This window comes from Terrapene carolina, unplaced genomic scaffold (genome assembly GCF_002925995.2).
Source record: "Terrapene carolina triunguis isolate 2854851 unplaced genomic scaffold, T_m_triunguis-2.0 Scaffold714, whole genome shotgun sequence".
Lineage (NCBI taxonomy): Eukaryota > Metazoa > Chordata > Testudines > Emydidae > Terrapene > Terrapene triunguis.
Genome location: NW_020665065.1, coordinates 9,099,041 through 9,126,080, shown reverse-complemented (window position 1 = coordinate 9,126,080; position 27,040 = coordinate 9,099,041). Strand labels below are relative to the sequence as shown.

General features: G+C 54.2%; 1 protein-coding gene across 2 annotated transcripts in view; it reads right to left on the bottom strand.

Annotated features, from left to right (window-relative positions):
* Window positions 1–980: 980 nt before the first annotated feature.
* The window catches only part of NOC2L (NOC2 like nucleolar associated transcriptional repressor), an 81,795-nt gene continuing 55,735 nt past the window's right edge, over window positions 981–27,040 (bottom strand). For both annotated transcript variants that reach the window (XM_026659995.1, XM_029913543.1), the window contains exons 17-19: window positions 16,920–17,055; window positions 3,566–3,685; window positions 981–1,437 (exon numbers count right to left, since the gene is read on the bottom strand). In XM_026659995.1, the coding sequence (XP_026515780.1) occupies window positions 1,277–1,437; window positions 3,566–3,685; window positions 16,920–17,055 (417 nt within the window). In that variant the 3' untranslated portion in view covers window positions 981–1,276. The remainder of the gene's footprint in view (window positions 1,438–3,565; window positions 3,686–16,919; window positions 17,056–27,040) is intronic.

The following is a 27,040-nucleotide window of genomic DNA, read 5'->3' as shown; positions in this document are numbered from 1 at the left end:
TGTCACTGGGCCCCTCGCACAAGGTGGCTGCTGCATGATAAGCACTCCCGAGGGTGCACAGAGCAGCAGGGGCCTCATTTTCATCAACCCTGTGCACCCACAAACTCCCATGAACGCCATGGAAGCAGCAGGGGTCCTGCACCTCAATGATGCCCCTACCTTCGTGTAGCCCTCTCCTGCTAAGGTAGTATTGGAAATGTTTAAAAAAAAATCATCACACTCCTCCAAACCTCAGAGATGTGACGTGGTCCAAATGCCACGTCCTGGCGTCACACTTAGGAAAATGTGTTGAGATGCTATCGAATCTGCCCGCTTGCCAGCCCTGCACACTAAACTTGGGGTCTGGGATTCAAGCTGGCATCTCCTCCCCGGCAAAGGCAGCTCTGCGGGTTAAGGTCCTGCCCCCCGCTGAACCCGCGGCAGCCCCATGGAAGGATGCACCGGAGAGCCTGGAACTGGAACTTGGTTAACAGCAAGGGCGTTGATAGGAGAGCCAGCCCAGTTTGCTCACTGAGACCTTGTGCTGGAGGGACAATAGGAAAAACCCTCTCGTCACCCAGGTAAGCAGCGCTACTGCTGCCAGCCCGTCTTCGGTGGTGCTTGCACAGCAGCACTTCGGGATGCAGACAAGCCAGGAGGCTTGGGGGCGAAGCCGCCTTCCCTTGGCGGATGCGTTCCCCCCCGGGCAAACTGACCCGCCGACCGGTGCACGCCCTTCGTCTGCCAAGTCGGCGTGATCGTCCCTATTCACCCCCACAGCTCGTGTGTGTGGACACGGCGCTCAGCTGCTTTCCAGGGACCGGGAAGCTGCAAAGACACACATGGCAAGCAACCTGTGCCCAGCTTGGCAGAGTGCCCAGCCCATGGGCGAGTGGCCCCGTGGGTGGCTGCCCACATGGGCAGAGGAGCCTGTCCCTCCAGGGACTGGTTTCTTTGGGCTCCAGCAGGCTGGCGCTCCTGCATTATTTAAGGCACTGGAGTTTAATGAGGGCTTTTTATTACCTTTGCTGAGCAGTTTTACTGGTCCTGATGTAACCACACATTTCACTGCATTCCCACTAACGTAACTCTGGTGGAAAAGGTCCAGGCAGCGTCTCTGCTGCATCAGTGAGAAATTCCGTCCCGCTAGGGCTGCCCATCCCCTGCTGCTCCTACCTCCTCCTTCGGGGCTTCCCCTCGGCCTAGTTCCCATCACGACCAGCTTCGATTGTCGGCGAGGGCACAAGCTTGCCCTCCTAGGCGCAGAGGGAGGGAGCCCAGAGCATTTGCGGAGGCTTCAGTCACCGGCTAGGTCGTCGAAGTAATCGTCAGCAAGGTCCTCCACGATGTCCTCCTCCCCTTGGGCCAGCAGCTCGAGGTCGGCCGAGGACAGTCGCCTGGCATAGGCCAACTGCTTCTGGGTCCCCTCCGAGGTGGAGGGCCCCTCCTCAGCTCCCCCTGCGGGCAGAGAGAGCAAAGAGGTGTAAATCCCGTGCGGCTATCGGGAGGGGGCGACCCATCGCTAATTAACATGCGGGTGCCGCTGCTGCTCCCAGAGAGCAGGAGGGAGAGCACTGCGGGGCTTCCGGAGCAGCACCTGCTCCAGTCCAGACTCCGTGTGTGTGTGTGTGAAATGCAGCGTTCGAAGCAGGGAGGGGAGAGGGAGCCAAGCAGAGCTCCTAAGAGACCCTGAGCCCTCTCCTCCCAGCTCCCCTTAATCCAGCCGCTTTTCCCTCTATGCTGATCTCGATTGGGGGTTGCGAGGGTTAGAGCCGCAGAGGCTCTGGACCCCAGCTGGAAAACTAACCCCGGTCTGAGCCCCTGGTCCCTTTGAAGGTATTTGTGAGCTCCATGCAAAGCAGAACTAATTTCCCCCCGAACCAGGGCTGTCTCGGTGCCTGGTTCCTGGGCTGTGCTGGCACAGCACCGCCCCAGGATCAGCGCCGACGCCATATGGCCACAGACACCTGCATACGGCAGAGCTGGAGGAAAGCTGGGTCTTATGCCCAGGGTGGAACAGGAGTCAGCTGCCGGGGCACTGCCAGCAAAACCCACTGGCCTGGCAGGAGACGCTCCAGTCCCCGCATGCCACGCTGGACATTACTGCTCATTAGCACTTCTGGCTGGTGCCTTGGAAACGCCAGCGCGCCAGAGACGTGGAACTGCCTCCCCCAGGGGTCGGGTGAGCGCCCGATTTCTTCTCACTCCAGAACTCTGGATTCGTTTGGGGCACAGCACCATAGCGCAGGGCCCCCATCCCAGCCCAGCTCTGCCAAATGCTCCCGCGGCCCGAGGGGACGGGCCCCAAAGGCCTGGGGAAAGTTCCCGCTGGGACACTCCAGTGCTCTGTGCCAGTCAGCTGGGGGGCCCCTCGCCCCCCCCAGCATGCCAGCCACGTGGGGCAGGGGAACGAGCACTCCCAGAGCAGACAGGAAAATGTTCCCAAGCATCTTTGCCTTTGCAGCATTGTCCCGTCATGGATCTAATGCCCATCTAATCTGGGCACTGGCACTGTGCCAAGCCTCAGCCATCTGCCCTGCAGAATCAGACATGTTCTGGGCAATGCTCTGGCTTAGACGCCCCCTAGCTAGCAAAAAAACCAACCCTGCCAGTCCCAGGAGAACTGCAGCCGCTTCCCACCAGTGCCCGTAACACGTGGGTTTGGGCATGGCGGTGCTGGCTCTTCCGCACTGAGATCGCGCTCCAGCCCCCACGCTTACAGATGGCAACAAACTGGGCTAAGGTGCCAGCAGGCGCGACAGGGCCTGGCAGGCTCGGCCTTGCTCTGCCAGCTGAGCAGCAGGAGTGACGTGGGTAACGCTGCCAGAAGAGCCGCTGAGCGCACGCCATGGGAGCAGAGAGACGTGGGGCTCTGGGCCTGAGCAAGACAAGCGACTGGCTGTGTGTCAGGTTCTAGCTGGCCCCTGGTGACCCAGCTCACGGTGGGCACTTTGGGTCTCGTAAGCAGCACAGCTGGTATGAACTGCTGCTTACCCACTGGGGCCAGCCAGGGAGGGTGCCCTCTCGCCCGCACGCATCCCCCTCCGGGCACCAGCGGCTAACGGGGAAGCACAATCAGGACACACGCTAGGAGCGATCGCGGCACGGATGCAGCACTGGTCCGTGCACGCAACCACCTCATCGCTCCACGGCCGCCACACGCGCCGGGCGTCTCCGCTACAACGCCACCGCCCCAGCGGCTTCAGCCAGCCGCGTTCCCCCCCACGGGAGAGAACCGGTAGCCAGGGGGTTAAGCAGAAAGGAAAAGCATCACCACTGCTCTGCGCAGGTGAAGTGTTATGTGCTCGCTGCCCGTGTGGGGAGTGGGGCTGTGCGAAGTTCCTTTGAGCCTCTCTGCAGGGGGCCCCTGAAAGGAGATGAAAGGGACCAGCAGCCTATTCATCCCTGAACCGCAGGCACGAGAGCCCTTCCCATGCCCCCTGCCTGGAGCCGGGAGCCTTGCACAAGGGGGCTCGTTGCCTTTCTCAGCGAGCTCCCAAAAACCAGGCTGCAGGACGGGCTTGAAACCTATAGTCCCGTCCACATTTCCCTTTCCTTTCCCCACTCCTCCTCCCGGGCTGCTCACCGTCCGAGTCACTGGCTTCCTCTTCCTCCCCGATGTCATACTCGCCCTCTTCGTCGTCATCCTCGCTGCTCACGTCCGGGCTCCCCGCGGATCCCTGCACTTTCTTGGCCTTTGATTTTCCTGCAATTCATTTGGTTTTTGGGTTACACAAACATCCCTGCTGAGGTCCCTCGGGCAGTGGGAACCGGCAGGGAATCCGGGCCGTGTGCAACCTCCCTGGGGGTGATGGGGCAGACAGGGAAGTGACAGGGACAGTACCAGATGGTATGACCGGCTGCACTGGAGAGGCCGGAGTGAGGAAGCCGAATGCAGAGCTGAACGCCTACCATTGTACAGACTCCCACACAGCTGCAAGGGGAAGGGGCAGGGAGTTCTCTCTGGGGCCAGGTCTGATTACTGCTAGGTATTCAGGTAGCGCACAGCGGCCCTGCCCGGCAGCCTCCAGGAGACAAGAGCTCCCGCCGGGGCTGGGGAGACAGGGAGGAACGCCCAGCAGGAAGAAATGGCCCCGACAGCGATGAAAGAGAGGCAGAAAACTGGGAAGCACAAGGAGGTGCTAAACCCTGAAATAGCGTCTGATTCCCCTAAGCACCGGCGATCTGTGCGTCCTGGGGGGGGGGCACCCTCTGCAAATGGGAAAAGCATCAGAGCCTAGTTCCTGGCACTGTCGTACAGCCCCCAACACCAGCCATCAACCTCCCACTAAACCCAGCGATTTACAGCCCCTCCGCCCCAGGCCGCCAGAGGAACCGTGTCTCCGCGTGCCGTGGGACTCCATCTGGCAACCCTGCTGAGCTACTCACTCAGCTGCATCCAGAGAAGTTGGATGCGAGTGCTCCCTGCCGTCCCCGCCCCCTCCCCCTCAACCGGGCTGCCTCCGGCCTCCATTCATTAGGCTCGCTGGGTACCGAGACAATCCGACTGCGTCCTGTCGCCAGGCAGTGCACTCCCCCTCGGGGGCAGGCCAGGCAGAAGATGGATAGCCACGCTCCCCACCACACGAGATAATATTGATGGGCACCTGAGAAGCCTATCTCGGCCCACACAGGACAAGGTAGGAACAAAAGCTCACGCCCATTCATCACGGAGCGGGAGCGAAAGGAGCTGTCAGCGCTGGTTAGCGGCTCCGAGCGCTCATCCGATAGAGACCAGAGGAGCCAGCCCAGCTGTGAGCAGAACTGGATACCAGGCCTCTGACTGATTTCCCCACTTTTAGGTGCCGGGCTCAGGGCCTGAAAGGGCACTGACCAAAAAACCCTTCCCCGCCGGCTCCTTTGCAACAAAAGGATTTCAGACGTCGGGCTGACGTTTCCCCAGCCGGGCTGCCTGCGCGCGCCTCCTGTTAGCGTACGTCGACGCTGGAGCTGGGAGCGCGAGGAGACAGACCCGTGCTACCTGCCACCCCGGCTACATTTCTACATCAAGTGCGCTAGCTCCGGTATGTCTGCCCGAGCCGGAAGTTACAGCTCCAGCTCCATGGGTAAACAGACCCCGCGTCTGTCTAGAGCGTCCTCATTCCATGGCTCAAAACATCAACTTTTCAATCATTCCTGATGGCGGGGGGATCAGCACAGGGACGACCCAACTTGAATACTGGGCTGGGTCATAACCTCCCAACACAGCCCCCGCCGGGAGCAGCGCACAGCTCCCGGAGCAAGGCCCAAACCAAGCTTTGATCAGTCCCCATCTGGTCCCTCTTGTGCCTTAGGGCAGGGAAATAATCTGTGCCTGTCCTGGAGGTACAGACCGTGCCTGGGGGGAGCAGTGGCCAGAAGGTGGAATCAAGGCTCAGCCCAACTCCATCCAGTCAGAAGGGTGATCTGCCGGCGAGGGGGAGACCAGAGCCTCTTCGCCTTTGGGAAGCTGAACGGGGCAGCAAGCACCAGCGTCGCGCCCGGATGCTGCATGCCAGCACGTCCCTCTGCCAGCACAAAGCTTGCATAAAACAGGGGAGCAGCAGTGCCTGCAGTCCTCAGCGCCAGGAGCCCCCCCCCGCCTCCAGGAGTCCCTGCTGACTCGACTTGGAGATATTAGCCTGACTTTTAATACAATTTGGTCAGCAAGCGGCCGCTGTAAAGTCTGCATTAATCACTTTAATGATGAAGCTATTACTGGTGCAGGGGGAGGGGGGGCGGAGCTCAGACAGGATGGGAAATCCGCCAGCACTCCCGGGAGGTTGCAGCCATTCTAAAGAGTTGCCCGGCTTGGCTGCCAAACTAGCTGGTTGCAAAATGCATGTGGTTAAACAAAAATGATCACCCGGCAAAGGCTGAACAAGGTGCCAAAAGGGCCTGGCTGTTGAGCTGGGTGAAGAAGAAAGACGGTGTGTGAATAGTTAATGCACCCCCAGTTCGGGAACGGATTTTCAACCTCATGCTTCAAACCCATCTCTAGCTCTCAGAGATGAGAATGAGACTTAATATTGGGGTCGGGGGAGCAGATTAGCCCATAACTCCCTACTGCTGGGCTCTTCCTCTGAAGCATCTGGTACTGGCCAGTGTCAGAGAGAGGAGCCTGGACTAGCTGGACCATGGGTCTGATGAAGTATGACAATTCTCACGTTCCTGTCACCTGGAGTTGCTGGGGCCCCTTAGTCCAATGGAGCAGCTTAGCTCAAGGATTTGGTTCCTGGCCATGACATGCAACGAGCATAAAGCTACCCTTTCACTCTACGTGCTGAGTTACACACCCCGAAGCGCCATCTATTGCACCATTGAGCTCTGGCTCACCAGGAGAGATCGTCTGCAAGATCCTTTAGTGCTGGGTCGACGTGAAACGAAGAATAAACACAGGGTTGGGGGGGAGGGGAGAAAAGCTGGCCTCAAACAAAGAAATTAAAGATGTTCCACCCATTATCAAGGGATAAATCCCTCTGCAGCAGCTGGAGATAACTTTGCCTCCAACACACGTTTCTGATTAAGGGGCCAGAGCTGCATTACGCATAACTTCATTTTAAAACAAGTCCGTGTCTGTCTCCATACACGTCGCCTTTCCATAGTGCTCCCCGTCCCAGGATAGCCAAAGCCCTCTCTGCACACTAGTGAACTCAGCCTTTCGAGCGTTCTGGGAAGGCAGGGGAGCGCTACCACTCCCATTCTACACATGGGGAAACTGAGGCACGACAGAGGGCAGTGGCCCAATTTATGCTGTACCCATCGCCATGGTGTCAAGCCTCCTCCTTAGCCCGTGCTGCTATCAGGGAGGCCAAAGAGCGCCCAGCACCTTGCAGGACTGGACGAGAAGGGCCCAGCTTGCATCTCTCACTGACTTTGGAGTTTTGAGTGCTCAATGCAGGTGGCCCCCGGGGAGATGCTCAAGGGCACACGGGAAGTGTCTGGAAGGGAGAGGTGGAGGACCCAGATGGCCAGAGATCACCTGGATGGCTATACTGAACCAGACGTGTTCTCCCATGCACATGGGCCACTCCCCAGTGTGATAGCCAGACATGCCTGGGAAGAGGGAATTGCCAGAGCCAGGATTCCCTCCCATCAGTCAGCAACCCAAATTCCCACCTTGGCTCTCACGCCCAGCACCTGGAGAAGCGATCAGGCAAAGCGAGAGTGGGGTGGTTGGGAGGAGAAGCAACTGATGTGTGAGTTGGAGGAATAAAATCCACACTTCTCAGCCTGCAAGCCTGATGCAAATGCTTAGGCTGCCGCACACGTGTGTGTATGGGGGGGACACGACGCAGACCTGTGCAGGAGACCGGCGCCAGGCAAACCTTGCAGTGGGATGTAAGGGGTGACACATGATGGCCATCATGGCGGCTGATACATTGGGGTTCAAACCGGGGACCTCCGGCGCTAGAAGCATACACCACTACAGCCAGAGGCACAGCTCTGTCGCTGCATCACTACCAAACTAGTATCCCCTGCGGATCGGCACAGAGCGGGGACGCGTAACACACACCCACCGCTGGGGGAGAGACAGACCCCGTGCAGCCCCTCTCCACGGGGCTCCGCAGGGCTCCCAGACATGCTTGCTAGCCCTGACTCTATTGCTTTCCCTGATCTGCCATAAAGCAGGGAGATGGGAGTGCTCCCTCCCCACACTCTGGGGATGGAGGTGTTTATCAAACGCACAATTGCATTCTGCTTCCCTGTGCCCCGTCTTCCCTCAACCGCCCGCTCCCACGCGCTCACTGGCTGCAAGGCTCCTTTACCAGGGACCCCACGGACGGGATTCTCAAACGGGACGGAGGGAGCCAAACCCCCATGATGAGTGGGAGCTGGTTGTCTCACCCCCTTAGACCAGCCCAGAGACATGGCGCTAATAGAGGCCCCGATCCTGTGATCAGCTCCACTGGGGGGGGTGTCTGCACCCATGCAGAACCCCCAGGACCCGCAAAGGGGTCTGCCCGAGCAGCAGTCACTGCAGAATTGGGACCATTGCCTGTATCTGATACACAGCATTCTTCTGGAACAGCGTCTCATCAAGCAAAGTCAAAACGAAAACCCAAGCGGAGAGAGAGCGAGAGAGATTGAAGCCAAGAGGGATCAGGCAAGCAGCTTTGAGGAGGACATTTATGATAATCATCTATTGTTATTATATAATCTATTCCCCCGCCTCTACCCAGCAACACTTGGGGTGACTCTAATTACCCGATAAAAGGAATAATCCCTCTTCTTACCCCCCACCCCATAGAACACCCTGCCTATGGATTGCTTGGCTCATCCTGCATGCAGAGGCACACGCCAGGAAATCTGCCAGCTCGAAGGGCCACGGTTATTCCTTTAACAAATGAAAACATCTGGACCACCTCCTCCCCCCCTCCACACTGATGTAATATGCTTACGTGACTGATAAACGAAGAAACCTGCTCAAGTTCATTAGAGGCAGACCACCGCCTAATGTGGACAGATTGCTCATTACGGCCCGGCCCGGAGAGAGAATGCAGCCACGCTCCCTTCTCGCCATTAATTGCCTCATGACGAGGCAATCCAGCTCCTCTCCCCGAGCCATTAATAATTTCCAGGAGCAGCCGTCTTCCCTCCCAGAGAGCCGTCAGCTGGTAAATGAGAGGAATGCGTGCCACTGCCTCCCCCCACCCTAGACAGACCATCGATCAAATCCATGCGCCCCCTCCATCCTCGCCCTCTGAAAACCAGTGTGGTTCTGGGAGTGCTCAACCCACCCCCTTCCCTACCAGACCTTTCACAGCACCCAGTGGCCCCTCGTCAGCCTGCCTTCCTCAGCAAGCACTGGTCCACCTAGCCCATGTATCAGCCACCTTTCCTGCACCTCGGGCATTGTTCCAGCCCTGCAGAAGCTGGCAGGCAGTTGTACCACCACGGCTTAAACCAAAAGGGGAGGAAAGGGAGGCTCTTCCCTTTCATGCAGATGTTTTAACTGGTTAAAAACCAATATCAGAAGCTCCCTCTACATCCCACCCCAAACATGCAGCCACACCTGCTACATGCACTGACGTTTGCCCGGCAACTTGCCTCACCAGGTTCAAATCAGGCACGAAGCAGAGAGATTCGCTGCTAGGGAAATCACAACAGAAGGAGTGTTTGGTGGTGGTTTGATTTTATTGGGGGGGTGGGGGGGGTAGCATAAACTAAGTCTGTTAGATTCCCAGACAAACAAATCAAAAACATCACGTGTTTCCCTATGCAAAGATCGACCAGCCATTGATCTCACTGTGATTCAGAGCCCAGGGCCATTCAACCTCCATCACCTTCCTCTGGGCCTTCTACTGCAAAGAAACCCAGCTCCAGGGTGGAGGTGAGGAAGAGCTGAACCTGATTTTACAGCCCCTGAGTGGCCTGACAGGAAGGAAAGGAAAGACGGGAAGGAAGGGATGGGAGAGAGAATCATTAGGGTTGTGAAACTGAGGCACGGGGAAGGAGGATGGCAAACATTCACCAAGACAGGTGTCAAGGGCGCTCAGCACCCTGTGAGACTGGACCCTACATTCATGTCTCGTGTTTTATGCCTCTAGTTAAGCGTAGGCACATACGCTCCCCCTCTCCAACACACACGTACAGGCAGGTCTCTATTGTCTCAGATCTTACATAAAAATGGGGGGGGGGGAAGATTGACACAATCCCCCAGCTGCAGAAAGTTGCTGGGCTCCACCACGCTCTGCTTGTAATCAACAGGGTTCCGGAAGCGAGTGCTGATGGAAGCGAATTCCTGGCTAAAAACGAGACAAGACCAATCTTTTGGGATTGGCTCTGGAGTAATTTTAGAGAGCTGTTGTATCTTAATAGGCAAAAAGATAACACGCTGAACGATACTGTAGCCATACTGTTCCACACACATCATGCTGCTATATTGATATGCAACACACAACACAAACCAGATCCGTACCCTTACGTGACACTGTGAGAGAAACCCAAACAGGGTTTGATCAGCTGCAGTATCCAAAAGTTATTACATTACAGACAGCGCAATGCCATTTCAGACTACTTAAATATGCCTCATCTCTCACTTGCCCCGTATGTATCTAATTTGGGGGAATGACTTTATACATAGCCACACCCGACCCGACCAGTGAGCTATCTGGGCCAGCACCAGATGCTTCAGAGAAAGGAGCATGAAACCCTGCAATGGACAATTTGGAGTAGCCTGGCCCACAGAGATTTTGCTTCCTGACCCATAGAAGCCCTGAAGCATAAGGGTGATTCTAGCACATTCTACATGACTGTAGCATCTAGGTATTTATATCGTACGCTTCACCATGGCTACTCAACCCATGTCATCTTTATACACACACTTTGTACGTACATTGTATACACACACACACACAATGGGTATGTATGTGTATAATGTACATACATATCACACACACACACACACACACACACACACACACACACACACACAGTTGTGTATGTTTTTTATGCACAATACATATTTACACGCTCACTCTACACTTAATCATTTGCTATGGTAAGAAGTATTTTCGCAGAGGCAGCCAAGGGCGTGAACATGTGTTTACAGCAAAAACAATCAATTCCTCATTATTGTATGGCGGACCCTAAAGAAAATCACCAATAATTGCTGCAATTAAGCATCTCCTGCACCTGCAATCCCTCCCTCCCCCAAACGCTGTTTGCTGTTCTACAGTACGTACAGCCGGTGCGGCAGGTACGTAAAAGCAATGCCGGCAGAGCAGAGCGAGCTCGTCCTGAAATCACTGGAAAGGTTTAGCATCGTCCCTAAGTCTTTATGAAGCTGCATGTAACCCTGCCTGGAACATACACACAGCGGCAGCGCTGCCCTATCACACTAACTAAAGAGAAGCAACCTCCAAGACTCAGGGAGACGCGCAACATGAAAGAGAAGCAAAAGCAGCAGAGACCATAGAAACTGGGTGCAGGACCCTCCCCCCCAGCACCCTCCCCTTTTTTAGTTTTAAATATAGCTCCTTCTCCCTGTCGACAGCCTGGGTTTTCACCCTGCTAAATGGAGACCTCGTGTGGCTGCACGCACCGTAACATCTGGAATCATACGGGCAAGTGGACCCTCTCTCTCCTCTGAAGCACACCCTGCTTCCTATGGAAGGGGGCAGGGATAGCTCAGTGGTTTGAGCATTGGCCTGCTAAACCCAGGGTTGTGAGTTCAATCCTTGCAGGGGGCCATTTAGGGATCTGGGGCAAAAAAATGGTCCTGCTAGTGAAGGCAGGGGACTGGACTCAATAACCTTTCAAGGTCCCTTCCAGCTCTATGAGATAGGTCTCTCTCTCTATATATATATATAGGAGCCATGTCCCTCTAAGACCCCCCCCCCATATACAAGCTGCTTCTGCCCGGAAGGGAGCTGCTCCATTTCACCACTCCCCAGCCTGTTCTGCACCCTATCCTGGATACTCCGTCCCCTGCAGGAGCCTTTCCCGCTGTACATACCTGTCACACATCCCCCCCATGTTATATAGCTGCCGCTTCACCCTATAGGGACCCACCCAATCTTGTTCTGCTCCATGTCACAGAGCAGCCTCTCCCCCGCCCCCCACAAAGAGCCCCCCCATCCTATTCTGCACCCTCAATGTTGCTCTCCCAAATCTATTCATAAGGGGGAGCAACACCCCCTCCCTACTGGACCTCTCCTGCCTCCCCACAGGGTGGGGACACTTCACCCAGGGCCCCCCCCCGGGAGGATTCCAAGGACAACAGCTCCAGCAGATGTTCTGCTGCTGCTTCCACACCCGGGAGGCGGGGGGGGGAGGACAGTTCCCACCTGGGAGCAGAGCAGAGCCGAGGGTTGCTCAAGCTGCACACACCAGGCTGCTGACAGCTGCTTTGTGCAGCAGAGCCTGGGCCAGGAAGCAGCAAATCCCTGACCCCTCCCCGGTGCAGCTGGAGAAGAAGGGGGTGCACCCCCCAGGATGGGGGCAGGAGGTGGCACATGTTCCGGCTGGAGGACAGTGGGGGTGCAGCCCCCTGCACCAAGACCAGAGCAGAGACTGGGGTGCACCCCCACAATCCTGCCAGCACGTCAGCTCGTACGTTGCTCCCCTCCAGGAGCCTGGGAGAACAGGGAAGCTCAGGGCACTGGGCACCTCCCCCTTCCCAGCCGTTTGGGGTGAGACAGCCTCCCCCTCAGGCCAGCTGAGCTCCTGCTATAAGCCAGGCGGGAGGGGGAGGGCACGGCTTCCCTCCCCTGACCCCAATAAACCACACGGCTGCCAGAGAAAGGAACCCGTACCCACCCTCCTAGCAGGACTGACTGCAGCCTGCCGTTCTGCCCATGCTCCCGCACGGCTTGGATACAGCCGACCCTAAATACCCAGCAAGCCGTCCAGCTCCGCTCCCCTCCTTCCCAGCGCTTCAGGGGGTGGCAGGCTGCCCCACCCACAACCGAGCCCAATTTCATGCCGGGCTCTGCACGGTGGCTGTCCCCGCACACTTGCCCGAGGCCTGGCAGATGGAGCTCTCGCGTGTCCCAGTCCTGGGGCACTGCCTAAACACGGTTATTCCTACAGGAACAAGGGAGCCAGACGACAATGAATCCAGCCAGTACCCCTGCAGCTGGACCGTGGGCGTCTGGGGTGTGGATAGGGGAGTGCAAGCAATGGGGAATTGTATTTGGTGGTGAGAGGTTTGAGGGATGTTTGTTCAGTTGCTGTTGTGGCTGTTTGGGGGATTTTAACTGAATTGCCCAGAGCAGTTTAGATGGGTGCTGCTTATCCTGTGATCAACTGACAAACCCACGGAGACAGAGCGCCGCACCCTGCAGGGAACAGCGCCCTGGGAGGTGTAACATCAGCTGCGCTGTACAATCATGAATGCCCGGCAAAAGCCTCGCTCTTCAGGGTCCACCTGCCTCCTGTACCGGCAGCTTTGGGGCACGCAGGGGCCCCAATCCTGCAAACACGCATTTGCTTAACCCAGCTCAGGGGCGCACTCCTACTGCGTGCCAGTCCAGGCCGTAACGGTAAGCACCACCCCGGAGCATGCTGCGCTGGGGCTCACCCCCGGACTGCCAGGTCATTAAGGAAGCAGTGGAAATAAGTGGTTGCTGTCATCAAAGCAGCCATGTCCTCTCCCCTACCTCAGCCTAGAAGTGGGGAACTCTAATAAGACACACAACATGGATTTTGCGGCTGTGCATGTGAAGTCATTCATTTGCTACGCTAATTAGCCACGCTTCTCCTTTTGCAATTAATTGCTTTCTGATTACAGGGCCTGGGAATGAGAGCGAGAGGCTGGTATTTTGCTATACTTTTCCCCTACTTCCTGGACTAGATTGTCCTTTACTGTTCATTTTGCATCTTAAGCCTTCTTCAAAGCGAGTGAATTGTTTGCACTGGGACAGACCTCTCCAGTAACCTGCTCTCCTGTGCCCCAACCGCCCTGACATTTGTTAGACATTAGTTAACAAGCGAGGTAGTTTAGTTAGTTGTAGTTAACTCCAGGAATCTTGCTGTTCTCCATGCTAACCTATTCCAGGGAGATTATAGTCACTGTAAACCCTAATGAGCACTTAACTACAGCAATATTTAATTAAAAAAAAGGTGGGGGAGAGAGGGGCTTTGAACAGCAGCTAATTAACAGAAAATTGCTAATTTCCTAGCTATTAACGGCTGATTTTCCACTGGCTGAATGCAGGCTGGGATCTGTCTGGGCAAAACTGAACCACAAATGGAAAGAAGATGATGCTGTCAACAGGGAAGGGGGTTCCCATGCCAAACGCCTCGTCTCTGGCTAGGAATGGGAAGCATTTCTATTCTAGTCCAGCTCTTTGCATCTCACTAGTGAGCCACACACATACTGAGCCAGTTGCCAATGCTGCTATGGTCAATTAAGGAAAAAAAGGGGGTGGGTGAGGGAGGGCTCTCTTCTGCTCACAGTACAACCAGGGGGACCACCAGATCAGACCAGACCCAAGGTCCATCTCGCCCAGTATCCTGTTCTGACACTGACCAGCACCAGATACTTCAGAGAAAGGTGCAAGAACCCCACAGTTGGCCACTGCAGGGTAAAAGCTCCCCCAATGAAGTCTTGCCCTAATCCCTAATAGTTAAGAGGCTGGTTAAAACCCTGAAATGTGGTTTTATCTCCTCCCAATATTACTTTCTTAGCATTAACTATAACCCTGGATGTTTTTGTTATTTATATAAAGGTCCAGTCTTGGTAAGTTCTTGGCCTCAACGACATCCTGTGGCAATGAGTTCCGCAGTCCTATTATATGCTGTTTGAAAAACCATTTCCTTAGATCAGTTTTTAAATGTGCTACTTTTCAGTTTCCTTGCTCTCCTGTTCTGAGACAGACATGAGCGATTAAGTCTGGGTTGAAATTTTCAAAGCACAACGAATGAAAGATGTGTCTCTACATCACCTCGACCACTTCGAAAATTCCACCCCAGGCGTATGCCAAGCCAGGAGGGTCGTGCTCCTCTCTGGCCAGCCAAAACCATAACTTGATATCAACCAGCCAATACAAACGTCAATGGCGTTCTGCTTGTTAACACAGAGTCTAATAAAAGGCCGGGGCTGGTGCACGGCTGGTAAGATGTGGGAACACTGCTGCTATTAGGAAGGGACAGGCCCAGGCCGCTCGGGGATGTACGCAAGCCCCAGTACTGCTGGGGACGCCTGCTGAGGGCCTTGGTTCACTGGAGGAGACTTTAAGGGCAGTCACTTCTTAGCCGTTCTGCCCGGGCACCTGCTCTTACCTCAGAAATAAAGAGCAGAGCAAGGCTGTTGCAGCAAGGAGGCAGCTAACCCTCTCTCACTGCCTCCGCCAAGTGCTGCCCAGGTGGAAGCTGGCAGCGTTTGCACTCCCCGGCGCACAGCAGACCCCTTCAGTGGGCCACTGCCTCCTGCTGCTCCCTAGACTGGCCCCACATTATGCAGGACTCGGTGCTTTTCCCTATCCCCCACCGCCCGGGGAACACAGCAGGCTGGGCCAGGAACTCTGGCTGACAGGCCAGACTTGCGTTTGAGGGCCCTGGTGGATCTGCGCAGAGATTTCAGCCCGGGCAGTCACTACTGTTCATCTTCTGAGGGAGGATGACTGGTGTCTAAAAGGCTTCGAAACGTGTCAGGACAGCAGCTCATTTCACATCGCCAGCCTGCCACGGTCTATCAGGCTTCCCCCGCCACTCTCCACGGGGAGGTCAGTGCCGCCGGGCTTCACAGGCTCAACCATGCGTCCTATGCTCCTCTCCCAAGATACCCACCTCAGCCCCCACAGCTCTGCAGCGGAGTGTGGCTCACTTTGGGCGGGGGTCTATGTTGATCTCAGAGCCATCTCCTCTACCCCGTGCAGCACACTGTACCATGTAAAGCTTTGCATTCATCAGAGTTTTCTGGTGCGCAGATAAGTGGCCAGAGCAAAAGCAGGAGTGGTTGATAGAGGTGGCCAGAACCAGGAGATGAAGGGATGGCCGTATAGTGTCTATCTCCAATCACCAGACATTGATATTGCCTCTTTCATGTGAGCATCTCAAAGCACTTTATAGAAATATCGAAAATAAGTCTCAGGGTTAAGTGACCTGTCCAATGATGCAGACAGCACGCTGGTGGGAGAGTCAGGAATAGAACCCAGGAGTCCTGTACTCCCACTCCCCAGTCCCTCAATTACACATATTATTGACCCTTTGGAAACTACCGAGACTGTCTCGTAACGCATTCATGACAAGCCCCAGCCCAGTGTTGGGGAGAGCTGTAGGTCTCTCAATATTCACCAATTCTGGTGGTGCATTTGATTTTTCCTGTTCCTCTTTACTACAAAGGACACCTGCAAAATCCATTGCTTTAAACATGTGGCTGATGTGGCAAAAGTTCTCTGAACTTTCCCTCCCACCCTTTTTATTAGGAACACCTGCAACGAAACCAGGATTTCATCAACTTCTGTGGCTTAATTCCCCAGCAAATGTCAGAATTTACTCTGACACATCATAACCACGATCCCATGTGGGAGGTTAGAACTTTAAACGGGGGGGGGGGGGGCAAGAAAGAAGGCCAGGTGAGCTCCTGAACTAACAAAAATATCCTGTTTTGATGAAAATGCCCCTAGCAATAACCATCAGAAAATGCAAGCTAAATACAAGACTTTCTAAAAGAAGAATTTGACAGTTTTCTGAGTTGTCCAGTGGAGTTTTTAAGCATGTTCTGTAGCGGACCCCTAGTGGTTAATTCGTGAATTACACCACTCTATTTTCTCTACAGACCAAAACTTTCTTGTCCCGTCAAAGACCTGTGCAGTCCTTAAGTCATTAAAGAGTTGTCTAAAAAGATCCCAGGGACAGAAAGGGTGCTGGGTTTGGGAGGCGTTAACCCTTCTCTCAAAGACAGTCTCTGTTCTGGAAACCAGCAATTGCTGGGCCTACCTCTGGTACTGACCTTACCGTATTTATCCCCACAACACTCCTGTGAGGCAGGCCGTGCTAGTATTCCCATTGTACAGAAGGGATAGGGAGACACAGAGGACCAGAGGCCTGCGTTCGAGAGCTACTGCAGAACTCCTTACAGCAGTTGAATCTTAGCCATATCACAGGAACATTTGAAAGAGTGGGCACTACCTTACGATGAGCGCCCCCTGCTGCTGGATTATCAGAGAGCCGCTGGCCAGGGTCAGCATCTGCAGCAAAAAGGTGCTGGGGGATGGGGTGGAGGGTCAGGAAGGGAGATGAAGGCTAGTGGGGACTCCAGAATGAGCTGGAGTGAGGCGAAGCAAAAAGACATGGGGGCAAAATGAAAGGCTCTAAATGAGCTTCCCTATGCCGATTGAAAAGCCACAAAAGGAAACCCCATACCACTCTCTCTCCATGTCCCCAAGCCTGATGGGCCACGCTCACCTGTAATGCAGCTCCTCCAAGTCAGAGGAGCACCATCTTCCACCGTGGATGAATTTGGCCCCGCCTCTTTGCAATATACAATCAAACCCCTACCAGCCCCATACCTTGCACAGCGAATCCACCGCTCTCCCCGTCCGAGTCGCTGTCCAGCTCAAAGAGGTCCTTGAATTCTTTCTTGTCGTCCTCCTTCCTGTCCTCCAGCCGCTTCCGTTTGATTTCTGGGAGGTTCAAGTCGTCGAGCTAGATGGGCCAAAAAACAATGAAATCAGCTTTCGAAACCGTCTCTGCCGTCCAGCTGTGGCGCAGGCCCCCGCCCCGGTCTGCAAGCTAACGTCCAACGCTGAGCTTAAACCCCGAAACCGCAGCTTCGCACTGCCGCTAAAATCCACATGACCCATCGGCAAAGGACTATTACACATGCCGCCTGCAAACATGCCGGGAAACCAGCTCCAAAAGGTAAACGAATGCATGCCAAGCAGTGCCACTCCAGTGACCCCACCACGAAACAACTGCTGGCAGCGGTCCCTCCACAGGAAATGGCCCATTGCAGCTTTCCAGGCAAGAAAAGCTATGCACGTGATTCCTTGCACGGCCCCCCACAATACAAAAAGTGTAGCCCTGGCGACTAGCCAGTCTTATGTGGGTGGACAGCCTGATCTGGCCTCTAGCTACTGGATTTACAGCTTCACTTGCCCCAAGAGCTCAGCTGGTCACTGCTCACCAAGGTCCGATCTAGGCTGCCTCTGCACTAGCCAGCTAAGAAGCAGTAATTCTCCATCAGTGCCATCCCATGCTGGAAGCCATATTATAGCCAATGGCTCAAGTGCTTTTTGCTACCAGCATCACCTAGCCCTCAGAGCAGGATTAAATGACAAAGAGGTAAAGATGCCCAAGCTCTGTCTCCACTACAGCTTCCACCGTTGTTAGCCCCGGGGCCCAGCTTTGCGGCTGTAGAAACCGCCAATAGCAGTTCGCCCCTTCAGTGCCGTTTAGCGTTAGCAATCCACCCCACGTCCCTGTTCTCTGCACCTCCTCGAGAGCAGCAAGGATGGGGATTTGCTGGCAAGGGCTCAGGTCACCAGGGCAAGGACAATCTGAATGCAAACTTCAGTAAAGCATTCGACAGTCCCACACGGGAAATGATTGGTTAAATTAGAGATGATGGGGGCGGGGGCCTTAGGTTAAGAATTTGGAGGTGGGTAAGGAACTGGCTAATGGGGAGAAGGCAACAGGTTGTGCTGACAGGTGAACTATCAGACTGGAGGGAAATTACTAATGGAGCTACTCAAGGATTGGCCCTGGGAACTGATCTTATTTCACACCTTTATTAATGACCTTCGCACAAAACAAAAAAATAGTAGGAGCATGCTAATGCGATTGGCTGGTGATACAAAGATGGGAGGCATCGTCAATATAGAGGAGGATCGGAATATTATACAGGAGAGCTGGAGTGACAGTAAACGTAATACACCTCTACCTCGATATAACGCTGTCCTCGGGAGCCAAAAAATCTTACCGCATTATAGGTGAAACTGTGTTATATTGAACTTACTTTGATCCACCGGAGTGCGCAGCCCCGCCCCCCCGAGCACTGCTTTACCGCGTTATATCCAAATTCGTGTTATATCGGGTGGCGTTATATTGAGGTAGCGGTGTAGCACAGAGTGTAAGGTTGTACACTTAGAGTGTAATTATAATAAGAATTTCTGCAAGAAGCTTGGGGCTCATCACTTGGAAGTGACAAAGGAGGAGAGCGCGCTAGGTGTATTAGTCGATCACAGGATGGCTATGAGCCAGCAATGTGATGTGGCGGCAAAAAAAAAAGAGACAAAAATGCAGTTGTAGGATATATCAGGCAAGGCATTTCCAGGAGAGATAGGGAAGCGTTAATGACATTGGACAAGGAACTGGTAGGCCCTCGTTTGGAATATTGTGTACAATTCTGGTTACCCATGTTCAAGAAAGATGAATTTAAACTGGAACCGGGGCAGAGAAGAGCTAGGATGATCAGAGGAATGGAGGGCCTGTCTTCTGAGAGGTGACTGGAAGAGCTTGGCTTGTTTAGTCTAGCAAAACGAAGGCTGAGAGGGGATCTGGTTGCTCTCTATAAATACGTCAGGCAGTAAACACCAGGGAGGGAGAAGAGCTATTTAAGGTAAGGGACAATGTTGGCACAAGAACAAATGGGGATAAACTGGCCATGAACCAGTTCAGACTGGGAATTGGAAGAAGGTTTCTAACCAGCAGAGGAGTGAGGTCCTGGGACAGCCTCCCAGTCGGAGGCGTGGGACAAACTTATTAATCGAGAGAGAGCTGGACAAAGTGATGAACAGGGTTGTGAGACAGGCTTTCTTGAGATAGGGGGCCAGGGCTTGGCAGCCCCGGGGGCTTCCTTCTGGTTCATGTCAGATGTTCCTAAAGTCTCATGCTTCAGGGCTTTGGACGATCACATGCAGTGGTCAGGAAGAGAGTCTCCCGCTCCTCTCCCTCCCCTCTATGGTTTTGGGGTGGAGGTTGTCTCCTTCCTCTGTACCATCAGAGATGGCCACAGCTGGAGATGGGACACAGGACAGGATGGGGAAGTGCTCTGAGGTGGCACCAAGCATCCTCTCTCTCGGGTGCTTGGCTGGCTGGTTCTTGCTCACATGCTCAGGGTCTAACTGATTGCTGTATGTGGGGTCAGGAAGCAATTTCCAGGTCAGATTGGCAGTGACCATGGGGGTTTTTCCACCTTTCTCTGCAGCATGTGGGTCACTTGCCAGGATTATCTGGGTCTATCCTGCCACTGCAGGGGCCTCGGGCACTGGTGCCCCTCAGCCCTTCCTGTTCACTGTGTGTCACATAATGGTGTAGTCTCCTGTGGCTGTCATACCTTGGTCTCATTCTGGGTGCCAGGTTTAGTGTGGGGAGGCGGGGAGGGGGTGGTGGCCTGCGACGGAGATGTGGTCCCTTCTGCCCTTCAATTCTACAACTCTGTGCAAACCAAATCCCACCTGCTCTCCGAACACCAGCTGCCCTGCTGGGGCCTGGCCACACACCTCACGCTCAATAGCCTGCTGGGAATAATTCTCCCAGCTCCCACCTGCCAGGCCACCCCCGAGGCGCTCATCTCTGGGCAGAATCACTTCAGCGCCTCCACGAGATCCAACATGTTAGGAGAGGTGGTGAAGCACTCTCCAGATACAAAAGCAGCTTCAGCAGAGAGAGAGAGAGAGAGAGAGAGAGAGAGAGAGAGGCGCATCTCGTCCAAAAGCCAATTCCAGCTCGTTGGCTTCACTGCTGTGGTCCCCAGCTGGGCAATATTGATTCTGGGAGCAGAGCACTCACAAACAATGACCAAGAACACTAGGACTGAAGGTCAGAGGCTGGCCAGGCAGGGCTGAACCACCACCCACTTGCAGGGTCTTGGTTTTAAATGATCTCCCGCCTCCCCATCCACTACGGTGTGGCCTGCGCTCCTGCGGCCCCTCCAGACATCTCCCAAGTCACCTGCGTTTCAAGGACATGCAGAGAAAGCAGCATGTGACCGGCTTTAAAACCGCAACATGCCATGGGATAGATGTGGGCAGCATCCCCCAGCGGGAGTCAGCTCCACAGACCCAGTCAGCCCCTTCGAGCTGAGATACTCTTTTGCCTTTGCAATCTCCCAGTCGTGCAAAATTCCACTCAGGCCGCAGGAAGGATTCCTGTGGACGGGCGAGTGAACATCACTGTTTTCCTTCTAACCATCACCGCAAGGGCAAGCAAATAGATTTGGTGTCTGGGCTGCTACATTTTTCAGGACTTTTGCAAGGCTGCATTATGGGCAAGTCTTGCTAGTGCCCCTTCCCTCTGCATCAGTCTCCTCTTTATCTTGCTTGAAGGAAGACAACTGAGGGCACGTCTACACTGCAATCAAAGTGTCTGACTGCAGCTCATGTAGACACACCAGAGCTAGCTTCAATCTAGCTAGCTAGCGAACTGGCAGCAGTGAAGGCGTGGCAGCACGAGCGTCCGCAGAGGCAGTGAAGTTTGCCTGGCACCCTGGTAAGTACTCGGGCAGCTGGCCCATGTGTCCACAGCTTCACTGTTACCAGTAGCTGAGTGAGCAAGGTCACAGCTAGCTCCAGGAGCTGCCCCCCGACTGCAGTGCAGAACTACCCTCAAAGTATACACAGGAGCCCGGAGGAGGCTGCATCACTGCCTCCTATCTAAAAACAAAAGCGGGCTGGCTTTCAGCCTTGAGATCTGTGCATCTCTGTGCACTAACTTCCCACATAGCCCACAACGGCCATGCAGAACACGAGATACTGGCCCATTTGGCCAGGCGTGCAAACAGAGCAGGGGACTTGTGCATACAGGAGTGTGTGTGTGCAAAGTAAGTGTGCAAACACACAGGGCCCTTAGGGTTCAAAGCTGGCTCTGTGCAGTTCTGTATTACCCTCAATCTTTTGCAGTGCGCCTGGGAAGACGCCTTCGCCAAACTACCCGGAAACATGCCCGAGTCTCAGCACAGACGTGAAGTTGAAACTAGCGTTGCCTTACCTTGATCCCAGTGACTATTTCATTTGCTATTATAATTATTTATAGCGCCTAGGAGCCCCAGAGCAAACGCTCATCGTGCTAGGCACTGTACAAACATATCATGCTGCCCAACTCCCCAATGTCACTGGAAACCTCTGGGACTTCCTTGCAATGCTCTGCCGTTTTATTAAGGTAAACACTAATGTTATTGGGGAAAGCCATCAACTTCCTACGCTACATCAGTCATAAACACGTTACCGCATTCTGGTCCCAATACCAACCTCCAGGGTACGTTGTTAGCTTCCACTCCACGCTGAGCAGCAGCTGTTTATTAAGACTCAGTTTCCTATCATGTAGCTACTCAAAGGGTTAGCTGGGGGCAGGGGAGCTCAATCTCGCAGTTCAGTCCCATTCCCAGTCCTCCAAAGATTGGCAAAGTCTTTCGGGAATGAGAGGCGTACCCAGGACCAGGTTTTTATAACATAAGCAGGGACAAATTAGGAGCTAAACATTAGGTTTGATGATTTTTGCATTTCATAATCAATAATTTGGGGAGGGATAGCTCAGTGGTTTGAGCATTGGTCTGCTAAACCCAGGGTTGTGAGTTCACTCCTTGAGGGGGCCACTTAGGGATCTGGGGCAAAAATCAGTACTTGGTCCTGCTAGTGAGGGCAGGGGGCTGGACTCGATGACCTTTCAAGGTCCCTTCCAGTTCTAGGAGATAGGATATCTTTATTTATTTATGGTTTTATCTTTTCCCCTCATTGCATTAGGAGCTCCAATATGGGCCTATTCCCAGGGGTACATTGCCCGGCCTAGGGTTTAAGTGGAAATGGATCTTGGTTTGGAGCAAAATTTACCCCATGCCCCGATTGCGCAGAAGTTTGCTTCTTCAAACGAAGAGGGTGGGAGGAGGAAGCCAGCCATGTTAATCGACATTTTGCACAACACTTGAGAGTGTAGGCTTTTGTGGGCAGAGACCGTCTCTTACTATGGGTCTGCTCAGCACCTGGCACTATCCTGAGCTCAGTCGGGGACAAACAACAATGGTCTAGGTGTTCAAAAATGACTCAGGATTTCGTGTGACCATTTCTGGGGTGCCCAACTGGAGACACCTTAAAAAGGAGGCCATTTTGGGAACCTACCGAGCACCCACCCTGGTAGAAAATAACTCCTTTACAATGTCTCAAGTTGCCCCCCCCCAAGTTTAAGGGCCCCCCTAAATGACTAGTCACTTTCGAGACCGGAAGCCAACAGAAGCAGGATGCAGACCCAAGACTCCCGTCTAGCTGCAGGCTGTGTGCCTCAGACAGGGGCAGCGAGTGGCAATTCTGGGGCTGGCCCAGCTCGGGAGCCAGCCTCTTCAGACTCCCATGAAGCTGATTAGTCCGTGTGCTGCTAGAAACCGCTGGGGAGCTGGGGTGGGAATCAGGCAGCCGGGTCAGAGTTGTTAGATGAGGCCAGTTTCACCTCAGAACGAGGCTGATTTTTTTCAATGGCCGTTAATGTGGATTTTTCTCAGCCCTAATGGGCCTCACGGTGCTCAGCATCCCGCCGGGGAGCACAATGCTGCATCATTAAGCCAGCAGCCCTCACGGAGGGAGACAAGAGCCCCATTCAAAGCACGGAGATCTTCAGGCAGCGCCAGGCCTTTCTGAAATCTCACTTGAAAATTCACCCTTCCCTGCCCTCTTGTCTATTCATCCCGCGCTCCTTCGGGACTGAAACAAAGCCCTACCACTTCCCTTTGACCACGTCCCCCGGCTTTACCCAGCTACCCTTTCACCCTCGCTGCAGGAGCCCCCTCAAGGGGAACCTCACCCCCCGCCGCTCCCGGCTGCCCCGGGAAATCCTCGCTCACTTTTCTATGCATTGTCACCCATCAACGGCTAGCCGCTGGGGTAGCTCCAGCAGCGTAACCCCCTAGCGTGGGCAGGGAAAGCCAGGGCTGCCACCAGCAGGACCAGCCCCACTTGGGCAAGTCACAGCTCTCCATTTCCTAGCAGGATTTGCAAGAGGTCATTGCTTTCAATGCTAAATTCTATCTCCCAAACCGAACCGCCTGTAAGGGGCGCTCCCCATTCCATCCAGATTGCTGTACTGGGGGCTTATAGCCCCGTGGGCGAATTTCTCCCTGGAGCGTGACTTTGAAAGCATCTAAGATCTCTGAGGTCTCCTCCCACCCTCTGTGACTTGGCCTGGAGCCAACCACCACCACCACATCCCGTCAACTATTTCAATCGTCCCCCACCATGCCCTGGGGTTGCTCATTATATCCATTTCCTGCTCCCCAGATGAGCATCCCAGCTCAACCCTTTTAATCATATTAGCATACAGACAGCTTTACTCTGTGGTCCTGACATGAGTGAGCCCCCAGATCCAGCTTCCAAATGCTGAGTGCTGTGCCCGGAGCGGCAGGCAGGGCGTTCGCACGTGGGATGGAGCAGGGGGAAGAGGCAGCCACACTATTATCTACGTAGGCAGGTCTGAGGTTAGCAGCGGTTGTGTCCAGACTCTTGTTCTGCACTGTCCCCTTAACTGATGTGTTCCCCCAGGGGAAGTTGTTGCTGAATTTGTACAATGCCATAGTTAAGGGCCGATTGGCGCTGGCCCTGTGCTCGCCCACCCTGGAGAGTTTCACCCGTTGACTCGGCTGTTACATCCCCAGCAAGCGTAAGACTGTAAGCTCCTTGGGGCAAGGAACATCTTCTGTCCTGGGTTTACACAGCGTCTAGCGCACCAGGGTCCTGGCTCTAGGCTGGAGCTCAGAGGCGCTATCGTAATACAAACAATAAATAATAATAAATGGAAAGGAGAGGGTAAGAGGCATGTCCTCATGACCTGAGCACCCCTTCGCAGCCAGAGGTCACCCTGCGGCACCCTGCCTCTGTTTTCCCCCCTTCAGGGCCCTTTAACAACTCCCAGTCCCCAGATAGTTCAAAGAAATCCCCCACTAGTAGGCCTCAAGCCCAATTCAGTCTCTCTCTCCTGATTAACTGAACACAAACTCACACAGGCTTCATCCAGCCGGCCCTTTGCTGTCTCTGCCGGGCCTCCCTGCCTGGAGACCTTCCTCCCTCTCTCTCCTGCTTCTTCAGCGTTTTACCTGCTGGTTCTGGGCCCTGCAGGAGCCTTTTCGCTCCCTGCAGTATCTGCAAACCTAGCTATAGGCTCCTGGGCTTCCCCCCTTCACTGCAGCTTCCTGCTCTTTTTGCATGGGGACCACCTGGTTCAGCCCAGGTGCGGCTCATTCTGTAATCAGGGCTGGCTTAGTGCAGGGCAAGCCGCCCTGTTCCACAGAGCAATCTAGAGGGAAAACCAGACAAAACCAAGAGCCAGTGGCATCAAGGGAATCCGGTGACCCCCTTCCCCCGGTTAGCTGAGTCGCAGTTCTTGGCCAGGTACACTTGGCATTTAGATAGCCCTCTACAGCATCAGACAAATACAAGCTAACTAGGAGCACTGCAATCTGTTTCCCCACTGATCTGGTCTCCTGATCTTCCGCACCCCATTGCAAAGATTTATTTCCCCCAAGACACCTCCTCCGTTAAGAACAGCAGCCAAATGACTGGCTCTGTTCTAACGTAAGGCGGGTTTGCCCTTTGCACAGCCCCTTCCGACTGAGGATTTCAACGTGCTTCAGACAACGATCTTAGCCTGGTGAGGCGGGTCACCCCATTTTACCGGAGGCATGGAGCAGCCAAGTGACCTCTGCAAGGTCAGCAAGGAAGTCCCGAGGCAGAGTGGGGGACAGGTTTCTCGTGTTCTGACCCCTCTCCGCTCCGTGTAGGCGGATGACACCCGGGTGGGGAGAACTGAGATGACCGCATCCTACCAGCAGACAGCTGCCAACTCGCATTAGACCGTTACCCTCAAGGATACGCTGCTCAGATACAGGCAATTCAGATCTTTTCTTGTCCTCACCCCAACCCTTCGCTCCTCCCCTCTGCCATCAGGAAAGGCCCAACTGAGGCTGGCAAATGCCTGCTGCAAAACAAACCAACCACCCCGCCTAGCGTCCCCACCTCTGAAACGAGGCGTTGTAGAAGAACTGCTAAACGCTCGGAGGATTTGGCCGGCCGCTGGCTAAGCTGCACCCCGGTTCACGACTACAGACCGGGGAGTAGCTGGCCCTGTCTCACAAAGTCATACTTTCGGCAGCACTAGGACATGCCTCCGATGCATCTCTGAGACACAGGCAGATGGCCTGCCCCACAGATACTGTTGATCGGCACAGCTCCATGGGCTGCAATGGAGCCGCACCCATCTGCACCGGCTGACGATCCAGTCCACTGGACTTCTTTTCAGGCCCCGATCCCAGTTTGTGGGTCCCTAAATAATTCCTTTACATGTTAAGGAGCGTCAAGCTTATATACCTGTTACTCTGCCAAGAGCTGATCCTTCCCCCACCAGCCCCTTTGGCTGCCAGGCCCTGAGGCTGCACTCTAGGGTGCTGGGGGTTTTAAACACCTCTCCAGTAAATTCTGACAATTACTATAGCAACCCTGAAAACAACAGGGGAAAAATCCGAAGCTCTTGGGGACAGGGGCCATCTGTTTGCTCTGTTTGTACAGCGCCGAGCACGATGGGGTCCTAGACCATTTCTGGGGTGTAACAATAATACAAATAATAAATAATAATAATAATTAATATATAGACAACCTGCAAAGGACTCCCCTCCGACAAGTACAGGCAGCAGGCTCTTTCCTCTCACCAACAACTAGGCACCAATGTTTAACTCGGCAGCGACTAACTGCAACCTGGGATTTAATCTCAAATTCCAGATCCTCTTTCAGCAAGGGATTATGGGGTCGTGGCTATCGGTTAATTGCTTCAACACTCGTCTTACAGCAATGAGCTAAACATTTGCTTGCATAAACCAATTCAAGGGCTCCAACGGCAGTTACATGAAGCGCAGTTCAAAGCTCCCCCCCCCCGGCAATCTCAAACTCAGGCATTTGCCCTGAACTCTTCCTATGCTCCACCCCGTCATTATTCTGCCTTTAAGGCAACGGGATCGGCATACCCAGCACAGGAGCTATGTGAATCTCATTCCAGAGGTGCGGCCGGCCAGCCAGGCCCTAACCACACCTGGAATAGGCCCAGGAGAAAGGAAGAGTTAACGCACGTTCACGGGAGACTGTTGGCAGTAGCAGTTCTAGGGCTCCCCATTTAGGAGAACAAAGAATTTGCCGAAAGCGGCCGTCACGCGTCCCATTCACTGCAGGAATTTCTAAATGGATGCATCACAGCTGCAGCAATTTGGTGCATTATAAAGCTATATAATCAGCGCTCGCCCCCCTTCCCCTGAGCTATTAGCGGCTAAACAGACTGCAAAGCAGCCCAGCATATTTTGCCCTGAAGCCACCACTGTTAGGAAACCTCCTGTTCTGAAGGGCAGAGATCGTCTACGGCACAGCAGTTTGTGCTGTTCTTTCCCTTCACGCAACTTTTATTTTGACAGGAGTCCCGCGACGTTCCTCTGCTTCGCTAACGCGATGGTGGTTTTAACGGATGTGGATTGCCCAGGCAACGGGAGAGCTCTCTTTACATGGAAATGGCTGCAAGTGCACTAAGCAGGCACCAGCACAAGGTCTAAAACACCACGGCTGCAGTCCATGCCTGGGCCTAAATCAGCACCCTCCATGTGCTATAAGGTTATTGCATCCAGGTGCTCCGTACAACGGACTCTATTGCACACACCACCTCCCTGACAGAGTCT